General features: G+C 41.1%; 1 protein-coding gene across 2 annotated transcripts in view; it reads right to left on the reverse strand.

Annotated features, from left to right (window-relative positions):
* ADCK1 (aarF domain containing kinase 1) overlaps positions 1–20,260 on the reverse strand; it is a 699,440-nt gene that overhangs the window by 255,008 nt on the left and 424,172 nt on the right. For both annotated transcript variants that reach the window (XM_069208397.1, XM_069208398.1), the window contains exon 5: positions 8,569–8,727. In XM_069208397.1, coding sequence (XP_069064498.1) covers positions 8,569–8,727 — 159 coding nt within the window. The remainder of the gene's footprint in view (positions 1–8,568; positions 8,728–20,260) is intronic.

Genomic DNA, 20,260 nt, shown 5'->3' on the forward strand with positions numbered 1-20,260 from the left:
CCTACACTGGGCCATTAAGGAACCAGTACATGAACTTGTGGATCTTTCTAGGAAATCAAAGTTGGGACAGGATGCTGAGATAGGATGGGCAAGATCCATTACGCAGTTATCTTCTTTCAAGGCATTCTTAGAGACAGAAGCTAGAAGGTTGCTGATTCTAATTACTAAAAAGTAAACTAATTCTTCACAAGAGGGAGAAAAATGAGCACGTGTAATGCAAACAAGGTATAAGGTCATTAATGTTTTTAAAGATTTTATTTTGTTTGTTAGGTGCCTTTAAAATTCTGTCTGAATAACAGACAGCCTGATGTAGAATCTGACGGACGATACTCAGTCCATCAGAGTGACTGAGGACATTAACTACAATCCCGATGGACTATCTACCACCTGTAAAATTTAGAGATTACTTCGGTACAGCGGTCATCGCTGTACATTAAACGGAACCGCCGTAACAACAGGTCCTTTCAATGTGCAAAACAATTGGTGGACGGCCACCGTCTGTTTTGACCAAACTTTTTAAATACTTTTTTCCAGGAACAAACACCCAAATCCAGAGTTTGTTTCTGAAAAAAACAAAAAAAAAAAACTAATAACCCCGCACCCTAGAAGTTTTCTCTGAGGGTGTGGAGGTCATTTTTATTCTTATTGCCGGGGTTTTCCTGCAAGTGATGGACGTGAAAATAAAATAAATTGCACTGTCCACCATAAATAGGGCAGGTAGTGTTGTGTAAATTCTCAGACAGCTCGTACTTTGTCTGGCTGTCGGAAGAAGCCAACAGGGGATCCATCCATGGAAAACTTTAAGATTCGCTTGTCTCTAAATGAGGCGGGCAAAACAAGGATTTGGCAGACACCGTACCCAGTCACCTTTGCGACAAAGTGCCCAGTCAAACTCTAAATCGGGCCAGAGTTGCTTAGCTGTTTTAACAGTAAACTGTTAAGAAAGGAGGACTCAAGTGTCGTTTTGGAAGGCATCGTGGGAGCCTCTTTATAGTCGCTGGGCCAGTTTACTGCATTTCTTTAAAGGAGAATTCGAGTAAATATCTGCCACTCTCATAAGTAACAGAGCCACATTATCGAGCGCTGTGTAGAGCAATATCAATTATATTTATCCATAGAGGATGAAATGACTACTGTCCAATATCTAATAGGTCTCCTATGAGCCCTTAGTGGTTTAATAATTTTTTACTATGCATTTCAAAAACAAGATGATGATATAATCATCCTGAGTGTTAACTTTCAAAGACAAAATATTCACCTTGTGTCCAATAATGGTATCAAGGTTGTGGACAGACAGAGTGAGTGGCGTTGTTAACAAATTGTTGCAAAACACATGTGGACAACAGAGCAGATAAATTATAACAATCAGTGTTTTTTGCATCACCCATATATGTGTTTTAGTCACCAAAACAAAGAAACTTGTGAAGTTTCAGTATCTGAGAGCATCACAAAGATTAGTGAGAAAAAGTAGTAGCTGATCAGGGGTTTGGTAAAGTGACATAAAAGTCAATGAGTTTTCCACACTTGGAAATGCTTTAATTTTGAGGACCTACAAGTCGGCAAGAAGGGTGAAGGGAAGTGTAGTGGAGAGTAGAGCATTTGAGATGAGATCAAGATGGCGACTATCAAACCGTGCTTGCTGTCTTCACTGAACCATGTCTCAAGAATGTTTTAGCAATGGCTTGCACAGCATCAGCCTATGGGTCCTGTCTCAAGGTGGAGGGTTATTACAGAGAGTGTCATCAGAAGAGGTGTGCTTCGCTTTCCCCCTGAATTGTATGAGGCAAGGACCTTTTCAATGTCTTGGGTAGGGTGTTGCAGAGGTGAGACGCCAATGTCGATTAAATACGTTTAAAGCTTTAACAGTGCACAGGGTGCTACTAGTAGAAACATATATGCTTATTAGGACTGTGGGGTGTAAACTTTGACCTTCTTCTTGATGTAGGTGGCCATCTATGCACCTGTGCATGAGGCACAGTAGCTTTAGAGAGCCTCTGGCATCCACAGGGACAAAGTGTTCTAAGTGAGTGGTTGCCATTGTTAAGACCTCAGATCAGATTTCCAGCATTTTGGACTTTTTGTAATCTCTTAATAACAAAAGCATGACACCACAAAGAGGAACGGCAGAGTGGAGGTGAAAGTTCACAAGGGTGGCAATAACCATGATGTGATTTTTCAGTGGGTATGAATCAATGTTTTCTGAAAATTGGCAAAGGTAGAACTCTAAGAGGTGCGTTCCACTTAAGGTGTTAGTGTTTTCAAATATATAATATCACAAAACTTTCAACCAAAAAAGACTCATTCACCTCAGCTCCTTCCTGGAGAGTTTTGGGGTTATACATCAAGTGGGGAGCAAGAAAACAAAAGTGGGGGCGGGGGTCTCAAAACATGTATTCCCCATTCCTTTTTCTATCCCATAGGAAAACTGAACAGTGACAACAGTGATACCACAAAAACTGCTGAATGGAATTACACCAAATGTGGCAGAAAGCTAAAGCTTGGTGCAGAAAGATTGCGTTTTGTGATTTGGTGTAGATTGCTTCAGTAGTTTTTGAGACATTAAGGCTTAAATATGTTGTATATATCACTCTGCGGAGGATCCACTGACCTAACAGATCTCAAGTTGAAATCGGAGTGGCTGCAACCACATCAACAAAGATGTGGTAGCAGCCATCTTAGGACTGAAACTCAGACCTGAGCCCTAGAAAAAATTTACAAAAAATACAGAAAATGGCACAGGGTAGGTATAATCTGCCCACTAGGTCAGCAGGGGCAGTCTCAGTGGAGCCCTTTCTAGGGGACATAAACATTATTATTATTTTTTTTAATTTTACAGTGAATCCAAAACCGTGACTGATTAAACATCCCACCTCCCGGGAGGGCCACAGCCCTGGATTGGCAAAATATAAATAACTTGGGGAGAGAGAATCCGGCCCCACTCCACAAGCCTCAATGAGGCCCTGGGAACCTCATGCCCCAAAGCCACACAAATTAAATTAAAGGGGAAAGAGGCACACAGTCCCACTGCCCAAGCCTGGAAAGGCCCAGGGATCCCATACCCCAGGGCCAACACATAATTATAGCGGGTGGTGACCCCATTCCTGGGGGCCAACTCCACTATGATGTCCTGGGGAGCCCACCCCATCACACTCTCTTCCTGCCTGCAAGGATACAGGCAGGGAAACCGGTCTACTCCCACCCTAAAAACTTTAAAAAAGCTCCTGCTAGGTGGCAGCAGATGTTTCCCTGCCCACGCTCTTGCGGGCAGGAAAACTCATATTGCTCCTGCCTGGATGGACAGTGAAAAGTACCTGATCCCACCAAGAGTAGCAATGCTGGCCCCCAATGCACCCAGAAAGGGTGCATGAGGGGAGCTTTGCAAGGCTGTGGGGGGCCACAGACTGTGTTTGTTGTTGGTGCCCTGGGTGGGCACTGGGGCACCCACCTAAGACCCTGGGGCAATGGGTCCTCTGAGCCAAAAAGGCTCGGAGTGGGGGCTGTGGGCCCCCAGTCTTTAAATTTAAAAAAAAGAAGAAATAATATTTTTTTGTCACTCTTAGCTGCAGCTCTGTGCTCTTCACTTGAAGTGCAAGATCCTCTTGTAGTTATTTTTACGATGGCATTATTTAGGCTGAAAAAATGTTAAACGAAATAGTCAGAGACATGTTGGTTTTATTTCTTTTTTAAAAAAATATATATGTGTCTGCATATTAATTTTAACATTTTTCACCCACAAAATGTACTAATAAAAACTTTGTTAAAAGACAAACATTTTTATTGAAACTTTATTAAACATTTTATAATAATCACTATCATTAAACATTATATTGTGTGGCTTATTGAAATATATATGTGATTAAAAATATTCGTTATTTTTGGCGAAAGATGATAGATCTGCTTTATACATACAATGATGCGAGCATCCCGTGATATAAACTAATAGGCATGCGTTTTAGTTTGGTGTTGTGGCTCTTTGACAAAGTCAGTAAATCTGCCTGAGTTCGGGCAGGACTTTAGAAACCAATCGCACGCTGAGCATGCCCTCAGCCGTTCTTGCATGGAGTTGCTTGTCTGAGAGGGTCTGGATACAGGGCCTGGCCGCAGATAAGGCGCAGTGTACAACCCCAGGCTGCACGAGGCCGAAAGTGAGGGAGTCATGGTCTGTAGTGTCAAGTTGGTAACTCCACATACTATTGCCGCATTTCATGACAGTGACGTGAACTTATGCTAAAATGATGTCTGCCAAGGATGCCCGTGAGATTCCAGGCTGCAGAGTAGAGTTAAGCCCACCTTTCCCAGAATTTGGGGGTTTGATGGGAGGCAAGTGAAAGGATGGTTGTAGTTGTTCAGTTGGGCGATGTTATTCTTTTACAAGTAGCAGCTAATGATAACCATCACAGATTTAGCTAGGATCTCTATGTAAGCGTCAGCAAGGCTGCATGGCAGGGGACTCCTGTGTCCCTTCCAATGGTGGTGAACCTATAGAGGCTGTACGGTGGACATTGTAAAGCATCCTTTTTAGGTGGCCTTCTGAGTCCCTTCCAATGGTGGTGAACCTCTAGCAGCTGTATGGTGGACATGGTAAAGCATCCTTTTTAGGTGGCCTCTGGAGGTGTACAGTGATCAGAGTCTCTTGTTTTATCTGTTGACTTGGGTTATCTCTGTCATGATTTTCTGTACTTTATCAAGAAAGTGACTGCAGAAAGGCAGGAAGTAGATGGGAGAGTGTTAAACAAAAAGGTTGCTTACAATCGGAAATACACTTTCTTGTGGATTTTTGTGGATTCCTCACCTACAGAATACCCCAGGCATCAGCGTGAATCCATAAATACTCCAAACAGCAACTCCTGCATACGTGCACGTGGTGCTATATGGCGATCTTGCAAACCACAAAATTGACAGCCCAGGGCCACGTATAGGTGCCACTTCCGCGCATTGATTTCAGTTTCTTAATCTTCCTCCTTCAGCTATTTTAGGTGCAGATAATTGAAGACAAACTGCAGATGACAGGGTACCGAACTATAACTCAGGAACTTACTGTTTTTAGCAGACATCCAATTCACAGAACAGGGTGGAGGTAGAGCGGCAGGAAACCTGCAGTTCGAGTTTCCAGCAGAAATTGCATTACTGAAGGTAATTTGCTGTGCTGATGGATACTTCGAACAGTAAATTCCTCACCATTAAAACAGATACCCTAACAATGCCTCCAGAAGGTAGATGGTTTAAGTAGTGGATTCAAAAAAGGAAGCCTTGCAGGACCAAGCCAGCAAAATGCCCTTCTCTGTGGATCAGGCTGAGAAGGCAGTAGTGATGGTGTACATATGCACAGATATCCACATCGCAGCCTGGCAGATGTCCAGGACAGGCATACCCCTTGTCAGCTCAGCTGTTGAAACTGTAACCCTGGCGAAATGGGCCAGCGGGCCTTCAGAGGGCTTTTTTTCTGGCCACCATATTATAAATCTTTAACAAAGGACTATCACCTTGATAGAGTCCTCTTCTGCATGGCTCTGCTTTTTTTGGTCCAGCAAAGTCAACAAACCGCTAGCCAATATAAAAGTTAAAGACTCTTTTAAAGTCAAGTTAATGAAGCCTCTCCCTTTTTTTCCCCAATGAGTGTGGGCAACAAACATTGCTGGTAGGGTAACTGACCATCCGGCATGGGATGTTGACGTCATTTTTAGCAGAAGGGCAGCCAGTTCTTCCGTAGATAAAGTGTTGCAGGGAGGTTGCGGTTATAATGCCAACAGTCCACTCATACGTTCGCTGAAGTGGTCAAGATGAGGAAGACAGATTTGATTATTAGGGCCATATGGAGCAACAAAACATTAGATCAAATGGTGTGCTCATGAGGATTGTAATGACCATCACGTTTCCAAAAGGGTACAGCTGACTTAAATATATCTAAATGGGTTGAACTTAAGCAATTGGAAATTGATCACATTCCACTTGCTTTGACTGTTGACCAGCTTGCAGGGATATAACATTTAAAAAAAATTAAGTTGGTATTGCAGTGAAGCAAACTTAAGACATGAATTGAGAGCTTTGTACAACGAGGGACTGCATTACATTGTCAGAAGGATGAAGAATCGAGCATTTAAAATAGAAAATAAAATGATATATTGGAAAGTATGGTCTAAATGTGGATCTTTAGGAATGGTAAGTCTGACAGGATAATGCCATGTTAGCTTTGCATTCCTCTATTTTAAATTCAAGATACGAAATAATCGGTAAATAATCGATGTAATATGAAGTTAACTGATAAAACTAGATTGATATCAATTATTGCTAGTGTCAGTTCAGGTGTTCCTTATCTTTAACAAAGTGCAAAAGGATATCTTTTGAGCTTTTGTTCTAGATAAAATAATTCAAGGTGACGAACATTTTATGACTACGTTTGGAAAACAAAGAGATTAGTGGATTAGGGGCTATCAATTAGCCAAATCAAATCAAATCAAATCAAATCAGGATTCATAGAGTGCAACTACTCACCCATAAGGGCCTCAAGGCACTAAGGGGGTTTGTCCTCTCTAATTGGATTAGTAACTGGATGAGAGAGAAACATACGTAAAGAGATAACTGAATCCAAATTTGATTTGGTATTAAAATACACACAACACAGAATTACCTTTAGGGGATATCCATCATTGGGTTATGTGATAAAGTTGGGTCTATCAGTTTCAGATAGTTATTCAAACTGCAGTTTGGGTTCTAGTCCTTCTTGTTGTTAAATAGTTGGAAACTGGGCACTTTTTTGAATGAGGTATTAGATGACTGATCTCCTCCGCTGAGCCTATTGCACAATTTCATGATTAGACATTCATTTATATATGATAAAATCTTGTGTCATTTGTGCCCTAATTGTGGCTATAAAGCCAATGTTGAGATTATGGAAGACAGATGTGGCTCTGACAGTTGAAAGATGGATTTTAGAAATGGCTCATTTATAAACTATGGAGAGACTGGGAAATTAAATTGGCATAGAAGAAAAATGTAGAAGTCAGATATTATTTTGATAAGATCTGATATAGGAGTTGATAGATAGGATTTCCCTCTCGTTTTCCCCTCTTAGTTTGCTGTAGATCTCGTGCTATGCTGTGCTGTTATGTAAAGTGTGACCCTTTTTTATTCTTATATGTTAGCAGCTCAGAAAAGGAACAATACAAACAGCAATTTTGTAAATAATTGCAGGCTATGCTTATATCTTCTGTGCTATGGCGGTTATGTCAATCTCCCTACACTCGTTAAAACTCTTGTCGTGCACTTATTGTAGAACTCATCCTACTTGAAATGTCCAGCGCTACATATGCATTAAATAGGTTTCCATGCCTTACTAAATTAGTAAATAAAGAAATATGGAGTTGGTTTACAGAGACCCACAAGATCCCTGAACAATATCACGTAGTAAGCACATTTCATCAATCACAAGAGTGGATGTGGTGGCAGAGAGATACAGCTTGAACAGGACAGTCTTTCTGTTTATTCTGAAATCATACGGGTCCAAGCTTTAACCCTTCCTTACTCTAACCTGCTATGGTTCCCCCTTGACAAAGCACTACATCATTCGTTTAATACCTTTGTCTGAAGTAGCACTGTTGCTGGTGTCTGCCTCATGCATACCCGACCCTTTCAGTGAAGTGCGTTTTTTTAAATATTAAATATTTTAAAAATGAAACCTTTGGCGTCTGGTTTGTTTCAACGTGACCTTAAAGTTTAGGGGTGCTCATCCACGGAGATCCCTTTATGAATGTGACTGACACCATTGTGTCCCCTATACCTTCACTCCTCACCTGTGTACATGATCACATTCTCGAGCCTCGCTTTGAGTAGGATATCAACCCCTCCAGTACTGAAGGAGGACTGGTTCAACAAGGTGTCTTACTCACATTTCAAGTAATGTCCTCAGCCCAGGGCCCTGCCAGAGGTACACAGATGCAGCCATTCACACCTGAGTGGGGATATTTTCAAGTATTGACTTGTGCACACACAGAAACAACCATTCACACCTGCACAGAAACAGGCAACCCTCAAATAACGTGTCCTCTATTGCGCCACCTCATGCATCAGCACCTTCTCCTTCCTACGGATCTAACCACCACTGACAAACCAATTCTAAATTCGTTCAGAGCACGCAGCTTCGGTTTTAAAAACTCACACATCAGAACCCTGGGAGAATTTGATATCTCGGTTGGGTTTTGTATTTGGTGGGAACAGACATGCGCCATTTTCACCATTAACAGAGATTTACAAAGATACACCCACTGCTATCAGAAGAGAAATAGGCAGACACCGAGACTTGCTCAAGGTTCACAACTACATTTTCATCTTAAAAGAAAGGAACGCATGCATGCAAAAATAAATGAAACATCGCATACACACGTACACCGATTATTATCTAAACAGATCTGCAGACGCTTGGGCTTCCACAAGCGACCCATTTTCCTAAGATAATTAACAAATAGGCATAAAACAGCATACATGGCAGAAAAACACAAATCCCCAACCCAGAAACAGGTTGACTCAAAGTTGTTCATATCTGTATTACGGGGTGGCGGCGGCAGCACCTACCTCCATCAGAAAGATGTCCTTGGAGCTCTGCGCCTGCACCTTGGGGTGCTGAACCTTGACTGCCACTGTCCTCCCATCATGCAGCACAGCCTTGTGCACCTGGGCCAGCGAGGCCGCGCCCAAAGGGGACTCCTCGAAAGACACAAACAATTCCCCAACCTGTTGACAGAATAGAGGTATATGTCATCCAACTAACATCAAGCAGTACATATGCATTTATGTACTGGTACTTATTTCTTTACCACGAACCTAGCTATGAAACAACAGAGCACTGCATATTACGCAATGGGATAGGAAACCATCCACAAGATTGTAGAGCCCAAGCCGTCTACTGAACTCCTGCTCTGCAAATCTCTACTTGTCCTCAAGCACGTTATGAAGGATCAATGTATGATAGTTTATGCATGCAATGCTTAATTTACGTCAGTGGTTTAAGATAGTAGGCATCAACACATATTTCTGTGGGTGTAGACTTGTTTTTCATCATCAAACACAACAGAGAGAAAGGGATAAAAGAGAGAAAAAAGGAAGAAATGAAATACAATAAAACTGTGTTGGAAATGGGGTTTTGGGTTGGCAGTCAGGTTATCCCCAGTCCAAGCAAGGACCCCCACCCTAGTCAGGGCAATGGGGAAACACACTTAGATAACCCCTGCTTACCGCCCTTGGTAGCTTGGCACAAGCAGTAGGGGTTATCACAGAAGCAATGTGTAAAGTATTTGTACCAACACACACAGTGATACAGTGAAACCTCTACAAAATGGACACCACACCAATTTAGAAAAATAGGCAATATTTATCGAAATCAAACAAGACCAAAACAACAAAAATCCAACATACACAAGTCAAGATATGAATTTTCAAAAGAATGAGTCTTACTTCATAGAAAATAATGGAAATGATAATTTTGCACAAAGTACCTGGTTAGGCCGCACGGTGGAGCATGCATGGCAAAAGGCAGTGATGCATAGATTCCTCCCTCGCAAGGGAGGCCATTTGCCATTCCTTCCCCGGTCGGGTCGGCGGTGCGTCGTTTTTCTACCTCGCAAAAGAGCGATGCGCCGATTTCCGGACGGGGCACCTTGGATCCAAGCAGAGTCGGGTTGACTTTGACGCCCAGGTACGATGCGTGGAAAATCCGGTCGCACAATTAGAAAAATCGCACTTTGTGGGTCTTGAGTCGTTATCAGCACCCGCAATGATACGCTGATCTCCCAGCCGCGATGCAGGTGGAGAGTCGCTTATCAGCCGCATTTCAGATGGTGCGTCACAAATTTCTCCCCATGGCGTTCTGTGCATGGATTTTCAGCTTTTGTCTGCCAACTTCACCTTACAAGGGCCCAGGGTCTGAATAGGACACCACTTGGCAGGGCAGGAGTCTCAGCAGAGAGTCCAGATGTTAGCAGAGGAAGTCTTTGATGGAGCTGAGACTTTAAAACAGGAGGCAAGCTCAGTTCAAGCCCTTGGGTATACTTCACAAGCAGGAATTGTAACGCCGCGCTCTGACGCGGCGTCTCTTTCTGTCCTCGCGGGTGGAACGCGCTACCGATATTCGGAGCGCCGTTCCCCGTGTTTTTTGCCTATGCTTTCTGGGAAGCATATATTTCGCTTCCGGTCGCGCTACACTTACTTGTAGCCTTTTTTCTTCTTTTGTTGCTGGTGGTGGGTTTTTTGTTGGTCCTTTTGCCTGTCTCTATCCATGTTGTGTCCATCTTGTCTTCTTCGTGTTTTTGTCCCAGCATGCTCTGTTTTTCTTTTATACTACTTCCTTTTTCCTATACTGGTCTATGGGCTTTTCCCAATCCAAGATGGTGTTACTTCCCTTTCCTGTGATGTCACTTCCCTTTTCTCAGTATATAAGTCAGTCAGTCTTGTTCCTCCTTGCGTTGCAAACACTTCCTTCTGGTTGTGCTGTTCGCTCCTGTTCTTTGTTCCTGCTTTTTTGCCTTGGAAGATTTTTGCCTGTTCTTTGTTCCTGCTTTTGCTTTCAGAGATTTTTTGCCTGTTCTTTGTTCCTACTTTTGCCTTAGGATATTTTACCTTTTCTTTTTTTCCTGCCTTTTACCCTGGATATTGCCTATTTTTGTTTCCTGTTGTCAAGTCCTGTTTTTTCTTGTTTTCCTTCAGGAGTTCCTGTTAGAGGTTTTTTCCCCAGTGTTGGGTTTTTTTTCCCTCTGGGACTCCTTCTGGAGGGTACGGTCTGCTTTGGCGTAGCCTGTCAAGCTGCACCGTGGCTACTAGAAGGGGTCGCCCTTATCTGGGAGTATCCAGGACCTGTAGAAGACTTGGTGTATTCGCCAATCCGAAATCCAGAGGTGAGAAGTCCAGCGCAGTACGTGACAGGAATATACCACAAAGTCCAGTCTTTGTCCCCTTTCACAGGCAGAAGCAGCAACTGCAGGATACCCCAACAAAGCACTGTCGCAGGCAGGAGCAGCACTCCTCCTCAGCTCTTCTCCTTGGAAGAGGTTCCTCTTGGTTCCAGAAGTGATCTAATTTTCAGGGGTTTTGGTTCTATTACTTATACCTTTTCTGCCTTTGAAGTTGGCAAACTTCAAAGGAAAGTCTCTGCTGTTCACAAGATCCTGCCTTGCCCAGGCCAGCCCCAGACACACACCGGGTGGTTGGAGACTTCATTGTGAGAGGCAGGCACAGCCCACTCACGTATAAGTGACCACTCCTCCCTCCACTCTAGCACAAACAGCTCATCAGGTTACACCCTAGCTCCTTTTGTCTCACTGTCTAGAGGGGATTCACAAACAGCCCAACTGTCAAACTGACCCAGACAGGTAATCCTCAAACGGGGAGAGTCACAGAGTGGTTTAAGCAAGAAAGGGCCATATGTACGAACACATTTCCCATTGGCACAGAATGGGAAAAACCCTTTGGTACATCTGGCCCAAAATGTCTACTTTCTAAAAGTGGCATTTTCAAACTAACAATCCAAAAACCAACTTTACTAAAATATGTATTTTTAAATTGTGAGTTCAGAGACCCCAAACTCCATATTTCGATCTCCTCTGAAGGGGAATCTGCGCTTTAAAGTTATTTAAAGGCAGCCCCCATGTTAACCTATGAGAGAGATAGGCCTTGCAACAGTTAAGACTGAATTTAGCAGTATTTCACTGTTAGGACACGTAACACACATCAGTACATGTCCCACCTTTAACATACCCTGCCCATGGGGCTACCTAGGGCCTACGTTAGCAGTGCCTCACATGTATCAAAAAGGAATGTTTAGGCCTGGCAACTGGGTACACTTGCCAAGTCGAATTTGCAGCTTAAAATTGTACAGACACTGCAGTGGCAGATCTGAGCCATGTAGGAGCACTTGTACTTTAGCACTGGTTAGCAGTGGTAAAGTGACCAGAGTATCAAAAACAGCAAAAAACAGAGTCCAGCACACATCAACAAACCTGGGAAGCAGAGGCAAAAAGTTAGGGGAGACCACACCCAGGATGCCAAGTCTAACAAACAGTAACACAGGTGAAGGTTGGTCTGAAAAATAACTTTTAAGATTGGGCTGAAGAAACAGGAAATGTGAATGAAGAAAGAGGCAACAGGTGGAATCCAGACAACACATCAACAAGGGCTTTTAGAAGAACTTGCACTGCGCTTCAAAGAAAAATGCTGGGTCCAGTGTCTCCAGCGAGTCTCCAACTTGTAAAAGGGCCTTTGCAGCCTTTTCTGAATTACAAATAGGATGAGGTGTAAAAAAAAGCATTCCCTTCCTACCAAATTTAGGAAGAGAAGGATCAATGGGCGATGAAGGCAACTCTGGTTGCAATCACCTGATCTGATATTGACACCTCAAGAGTGTGGCATTTGCTTCCGAAAAGGGAAGTTTCCCAGGTGGGTCAGCCTCCCCTTAGGGAATCGAATCGGCAGTCTTAGGCAGAACAAAGGACTACTGTCTGCTCCTCCTAAAGTGTTTCCAAATGGGAAACATTTTTTAAAAGCTGCATCAATACAGTGAATAGAAACATGCTGCTTTTAGAAGCTAGGGCCTGATGTACAATTACTCAATTAGCAAAAAGTGGACTCAATTTGTGCATCTACTTTTTGTGAATGGAATAGGATTTTGCGAACAGTATATACAAATAGGTAGGTTATAAAATACCCAAGAACAGGGTGGTCAGAGAATGTCCAGCCTAATTAATATTCTTTAGGCAGGTCGCAACTCCCGGTGATTGGCTTTAATTGCAATGATAAATCAGTGATACATTCCTCTCAGAATAGGAGGAGGATGCCCCTTTCATGCCCTCTCCTATTTGCTATTCAGAAAGGATCACAAAAGTCTTTTTGGGAGTTCAAAAGAGTTTGCTGTCTCGAAAAATAACTTTTGTACATGAAGGAAAGACTTTTGCATTCACAAAACCTGTGATTTTGCGAATTGCAAAGCTTGTGATCACAAAAGGGTTTTGTACACCAGGCCTAAAAATGTTCCCATTTGGGAATGCAAACACAGAGAAAGAGGTCTGCTGCACCGACTAGTGTATTTCTAAAAGTGAAACATTTTGGGCCAGATGTAGGAAACTGTTTGCGACTCGCAAACGGCAAAAATTGCCGTTTGCGAGTCGCAAACCGGAGTTTCCTATGCAGAAATGCATTTTGTGAGTCGGGACCGACTCGCAAAATGCATTTCCGAATCGCAAATAGCAAGGGGTGTTCCCTTCCTATTTGCGATTCGCAGTGGTATGCAAATGAAGTAGCAGTTACCATCCACTTGAAGTGGATGGTAACCCACTCGCAAATTGGAAGGGGTCCCTATGGGACCCCTTCCCCTTTGTGAATGGACCACAAAATATTTTTTCAGGGCAGGTAGTGGTCCAAGGGACCACTACCTGCCCTGAAAAAATTCCGAAACTAAAGGTTTCGGATTTTTTTTTTAAGTGCAGCTCATTTTCCTTTAAGGAAAACGGGCTACACTTTAAAAAAAAAAAAACAGCTTTACTGATAAGCAGTCACGAACATGGAGGTCTGCTGACTACAGCAGGCCTCCATGTTAGCGAGTGCCCATAGTCCCTATGGGGCCGCAATTTGCGACCCACCTCATTAATATTAATGAGGTGGGTCTTTGCGACCCCATAGCGACTTGCAGACGGTGTCTGAGACACCGTTCTGCATACCAAATTGCGAGTTGCAATTTGCGAGTCGGAAGGACTCGCAAATTGCAACTCGCAATTTGGTTTTTTGCTACATCTGGCCCTTTGTTTGTAAGTCAGCACTGGTTCTTTAAACTGAAACTGGCAGCTTTTATAAACCAAATCTTTCCTGTTTGAGAAGGTCAATGCAGAAAGTAGCTCATATAGTAGTTTTCTCTACATTGGTTCATTCCCTGCTTGAGCTACACTCATTGGTACAGGGAATCCCCTTATAACTATTTTCCTATGGTTACGACACCTTGTCGTTGGGGTTTTTTGATTACTTTATTATTCGCTATTTATCAGTTTGCTAATTTATTGTTCTCTTTTTGTAGTCATCGTATATATCACATTCTATATGTTTCTTTAAATTAAAAACTCTTTTTCCATATGTGCTAGCTTTAGTAGTCACCTTAGGAATCTATCTTTCTACTGAATATAAATTGCATGATATATATACTTTGTGGGATTTAATCACTGGGAATACAATAGAAAACCACTTTTTATATGTTTACCATCTACACCATAACTGTTTCACCATCTTCCTGTTCTTTTCATCTCATATCTAGAAACAAAGTTAGACAAAGGTAACAAAGAAGAACTTCCTACCTTAGATATCAGCCTAGATCTAATTATGGATTCTATAAAAACATTTGGATTTAGCGAAGAAGATCTAGCTAAATTATTAGATCAACCAAGATCAGGCACAGGGACATCCATTTCTTCAAATCAACCTAAGGAAGGTTGGTTTAAACTATTAGAACTAAAGAAAAAAACCAAACGCACAGAGTTACATGCAGATTACATCTTAGAGTATCTCAGAGCAGGGATCATCCCTACGGGACTAAGAGTAAGAAATATCCCAGGTCTCTTTGTCGAGATTAGACAATTTTTAGAGAAATGGTCCCTGATCGCTAATCGCTGTTCTCGAGATTGGATGATTCTTATACTAGAGACCGCGAAAGAACTAATGGAAACCCTTATGAAAGAAATTCAAGCATTAGAAGAAGAACTGAAAAAACAAGATTCTGTCCAGGAAGTAAAGAAACAGTTAGAGATTATCAATCAAGAACTAGAATCCTTCAATCTATATCTAGTCAAGAGAAAGACAGATAAGCTTAGAAAAGACATCAGATGGGTCACAAACGAACGAGCATACCCGTATCTATCAGATCGGTACTACGCGAATCAACAGCAGAATGTACCAGATCAAGATCGCCAATTCTGGACGAACAAAAAAATAGTCACCTTCTCAGATACTTCAGAATCTGAAGGGGAAGGAACATCCAATCAATTCGAACAATACAATGTAAGGGTAGGCCCTAATGAAGGCCCCAGTCGTGCCAATCATTTTTTATCCAGAGGAGGGAGACCCCGAATGAGATACAGGAACTATCAGAGAGGCAGATTCCAGAATACGGACAATCTGGCACATACCCTACAAACCAGGAGACAACAATATGGGAGGGACTAAAAGCGGTACCAGTTTTCAATTTAAGAACGTCCCCTATGGACACAGATACTGAGTGTCTATTAAAGAAAGGATTGTCATTCATCCCTACTACTTCCATCAATAAATTTGGCCTCCTCTTGGACCTTCATGCTTTTTTTCGAAGAATCAGGCTATCTAGATACTTCGAAGATAAAATAGACACCAGAGAACATAATCTATCTGGATTAAAACCCATATCCACCTTTACTCCCCACCTAGATATGGTGGGTCCAGAAGTTAAAATCTTCGAGAATATAGTGTCTAACAAGATTCAATCTTTGTTGAAATTTGTGCCGAAACCCTCCTTTAATTTAAACCATGGTGAACATCAAGCTTTGCAAAGATTACAGAAAGATAAACATATCACAGTCAAACCGTGTGACAAAGGAGGGGGTATCGTACTGTTAGATACTGAAATTTACAAATCTAAGATTCAAAGCATGCTCAATGAATCAGAATACTACCAGAAAGCAGGGAGCAATTGGCACGAACGAGTCAGAACAGAGATAATCAAAATAAGTACTGAAGCTTTAGACAATGGAACCATATATCAACAAGAATTCCAATACCTAAACCCTATAAAAACTAGGACTCCAGTGTTCTATGGAGTTCCAAAAATACACAAGAATAAGACAGATCCCCCCATGAGACCTATAGTCTCCACAGTAGGGGCACTGACAGAACCTTTATCCAAATACGTGGAGAAATTCTTGAACCCTAGAGTAGCCCAACTTCCAGCATTTATTCGAGACACCACCCACATTATTGCCAAATTAGAAGGTCTTCCTTTCAATTCAAATACGCAATTACTTGTGACCATGGACATTGAGGCACTATATACCAACATCCCACAGAAAGAGGCATGGCTAGCAGTTGTGCGCCTCTTAGAGAAAGAAGGTAATACAGAACATTCTTCCTTCGTATTACAGTGTCTCAATATTGTCCTAAGAGAAAACTTATTTGAATTCAATGGTCAAACATACCAGCAGAAGAAAGGAGTCAGTATGGGGGCCGCATGTGCACCTAGTGTAGCCAACATCTATGTAGGCTCCTTTGAGGAAACCTACATTTACAATGAGATGGCACCATTCTACGAAAATGTACATCTTTGGTCACGTTTTATTGATGACATCTTCTTCATCTGGACAGGTGAGGAAGACTCACTAACAGAATTTAGTCAGTGGATTAATTTGTGTGATCCCAATCTCAAGTTTACCATTCACACCAGTAGAAATAAAGTTGAGTTTTTAGACATTTGGATTGGTCATAATAACTTCCAACTTGAAATGTCATTGTTCACCAAACCTACAGCTAGAAACACTATTTTACATTATGACAGCTTTCATCCTACCAGTCAGAAACAAGGGATCCCCTTTAGTCAATTCCTACGGGTCCGTAGAAACTGCTCTAGTTTGAGTGACTTCGAACACCACGCAAATATTTTACAACAAAAATGTCTTCTACGAGGATATCCCAGAAAATTGATCAGGGACTCCTACAAAAGAGCAAAATACTATAATAGGACTAGTATGTTCGACAAACAAAAGAAAAAAATCAACACCTTCTATAGTCTGTGTTATTCAACACTCAAACCTAAATGAAAAGATCAGGAAAATAATTCTCGCCAACTGGCACATTCTTAATAGCGATTCTAACCAAAGACCATTAGAACGTCCTCTCCTTTCATTTAGGAAAAATCTAAATATCTCGAATAAACTAGTAAGAGCCAGTTTACCCAAAAATGAGCCCTTTTGCCAGAAGTCCATCCATGGAAATCAACCGATTACAGGTAACCATAGATGTGGTAACTGTAAGGCCTGCCCCAGAGCCATCGTGGGCAATGTATTTTCATGGGAAGGTACCAACTTTCAATTATCGGATATGACTAACTGCAAAACAGCTAATTGCATTTATCTAATTAGGTGTCCATGTCCTCTTCTATATGTAGGAGAAACAGGAAGGGAAGTTAAAATTAGAATATTGGAGCACATATCCAATATTCGAAATGACAGAGAGAGTGCCCCATTGGTTACACACTGGAAAAAACATGGACATAAAATTGAAGATCTTTCCTGGACTGTCCTAGAAAGAATTAAAAACTTTGGACAAATAGAGGATCAGAAAATCCGGAAAAAGAGAGAAGTTTTCTGGATGTTTACATTAGACAGCTACGGTAAGGGATTGAATGAATACATCCCCTGGGAAAATGCTATCACATAAGTTAAGTTTGCATCTACAAATATTTACATATTGTTCCGGAATTGGTATCTCTAATTAAAAGAACTGCTTAGAATTTTTGCCAGTATATTTTTGTCTATAGGTAATTTATATTCATTACTGCTGTTATTTCTATTGTTATTTTTACGCTAATTATCTTTCATTATTATTTCTATCTCCATTGCTATTTTCATGTATATTCATATTTCTGTTATTATTTTCATTTTTTTATTCATTTTCATCTTTTCTTCAGTTTTTCCCTACTAATACTCGGGTTAGTAGCTTATACCATAAACTAGAAGACGTTTCTACTAGAGCTCATTTCTTATTAGTATATCAACATACTCTTAACTACTATGCTATATCAGCAGACCCGAGTATGCATCTTAAGGAACTATCAGAGACAATAAGAATCGTTGAACATTGTATCATTAGCCTCATTGTATCTAGACTCGACAGTGTATAACATATTCACTTATAACGTGCTAAACGTCTATTTACGTCATCGACGTACTTCCAATATGGCGCCCGTACCAGCCAGCCCAATTATTTCATACATCTGCGGTCCAGTGCTACCAACTACTCCATCTGGTAGCCGTATAAAAACGCTCAGACGCTGCGGCAATCGACCCTAGTCAGCAGAAGGGACACGATCGAGCGTCGCTATCAGTATTTTTTCTAACTATTTATCTTTTCCTTTTCCAGCCATATTGCTTTCATTTTACTTCATTGTAGTATACAATCAAACGATCCATGGGGTTTATAGCATATAGTTTGAGTTTTTACTCTTTGTTTATTTTCTACCATTAATGACGGTTTTGTTTACTATACCTAGATAAATATATCTTGGACTCACCCTTTATATCGTTACAATCTTAAGGATTTACCAAAACCTAATACAAGGACCTAACTTCAACAACTGCTACCAGCAGGTGTACAGGTGAATTCTGGCTTTTACAAACAATACCAGGAACATTAATTTATCTATTTATACCATGAACATTTCTAACATCAATTGATATATCTATCTATCCTGTGGCTTCTGTCATTTATTTAGCTAATCTCCTGGTCTACCAATTAATATCTGCCCTATAAAGAGACAGAGACAGCCAGGACAACATTTGCCATGCAAAATAGCTAGAAGAGACCTTTCAAGTAAGACTTTTCTGCATGAGAACTTATTACTTGTACTATCTAACATACACCAAGATGCATGTACCCACCGAGGGGAATTAAAGAATGCTGGTAACACAAAGGAAGGCACCATGTAATTATGACTTACTAATCACTGGCTTTGTAAGCTATGTTCATGATATACTATTGTCATCTATTAAAATACCTGCCAATCTATGTTTTCTATCTAAAAAAATGCACCTTTTAGCACTTTATATTTTATGCTTTACTACTAATTACACTACCTAAAGCTCATTCGGACTTTTTGGGCATTCATCCTGAGATGATGACACGTCACCTTTGATTGATATATATCTAAAAATATAGATAGGTGACTCCTAATATGCTAGCACTATCATTTATATAAATTACCATATAATTTTCTTTATCAGACTCTGTGACCACATTATCAAGGAACATCCTACACATCTAAAATCAAATATATCAGAAGATTTGGCTGCTAAGACTAGATCACTATTGAACAGTACCACTGGGAACGGCCCTGAAGAAGGTGACCTATAACATCACGAAACACCGAAACGCGCGTAGGCCTTTTGGTCCCTACGGTACCACTCAGATAGAACCACATTAGCATTATCTTTTCCTTTTATGTATTAGACTATCAATAATGTATTAGAAGAATTTATGTCAATATATCTTCATTATTAAAAATTGTTTTAGCTTCACTATGATATTAGGATTAGCCTCATTGATATTATGTTTCATTAGTTTATAAGACTTTTTTCTTACCTATTGTGTTTAGTGTATGTGAGTGGTATGTCTGATTTAGATATTTTTGTTTTCTTTATTAAATGATGTATATAATTAAAAATAATTATTTTATAATTGTATTATTATTGAATGACAAATAACAAAAATAAAAAGTATATATAAAATCATATAATGGGATTACTTTATCTGTAACTAATAATAAGTATATAGCAGTCCGATATCATATGTGTATCATTGGCTTATTATACTTAGGTCATATTATCCTTAACTTTATTGTTGTTTTTATGAAGATCATGATATCTTCATATGTATTCGAGTAGCTCAGATAGTAGTTTTCTCCTACAATGCAGAAACATGTCTGCTGCTCCCGGCAGCCTCCTTCACTATATTTTCAGCGTATCACAGAGGGACTCAAATTGCGACCTGCCCCATGTCTAATGAGGGCATTAAATACCTTGGGATTTACATCACAAAGGACCCACACCTCTTCTATCAGAAAATCCTGAGAACTATACTTGATTGCTTTGCCTCGGATGTTCAACATTGCAGATAGTTGTCGTCCTCCCTGCTGGGTAGAGCAGCGATGTTTAAGATGATGACATTACCCATGATGCTGTATACCCCTTAACGCGTTCCTGAGGAATTTTTCCACAAGACAGAATCTCTTCTCCACCTCCTCCTCTGGGACTCGGGCCCGCCCCGCATACCCCTTCAGAAACTCACGAGTGGAGTGCATAACGGGGGGGACTGGCCTTCCAGATATAAGAAAGTACTACTGGTCCACACAACTAGCAGTGGTCAATGATTGGGTGTTTGCGGCTTGAGACGACCCTGCATTCATCCTGCAGAAGCTGTCCTGGGGACTACTGGGTTGCCAGGGGGTGCTTTACAAAAATCAACCACCTTTAACTCGCTCCTACCTGAGACACTGACA

Source organism: Pleurodeles waltl, chromosome 9, assembly GCF_031143425.1.
Source record: "Pleurodeles waltl isolate 20211129_DDA chromosome 9, aPleWal1.hap1.20221129, whole genome shotgun sequence".
Taxonomy (NCBI): domain Eukaryota; kingdom Metazoa; phylum Chordata; class Amphibia; order Caudata; family Salamandridae; genus Pleurodeles; species Pleurodeles waltl.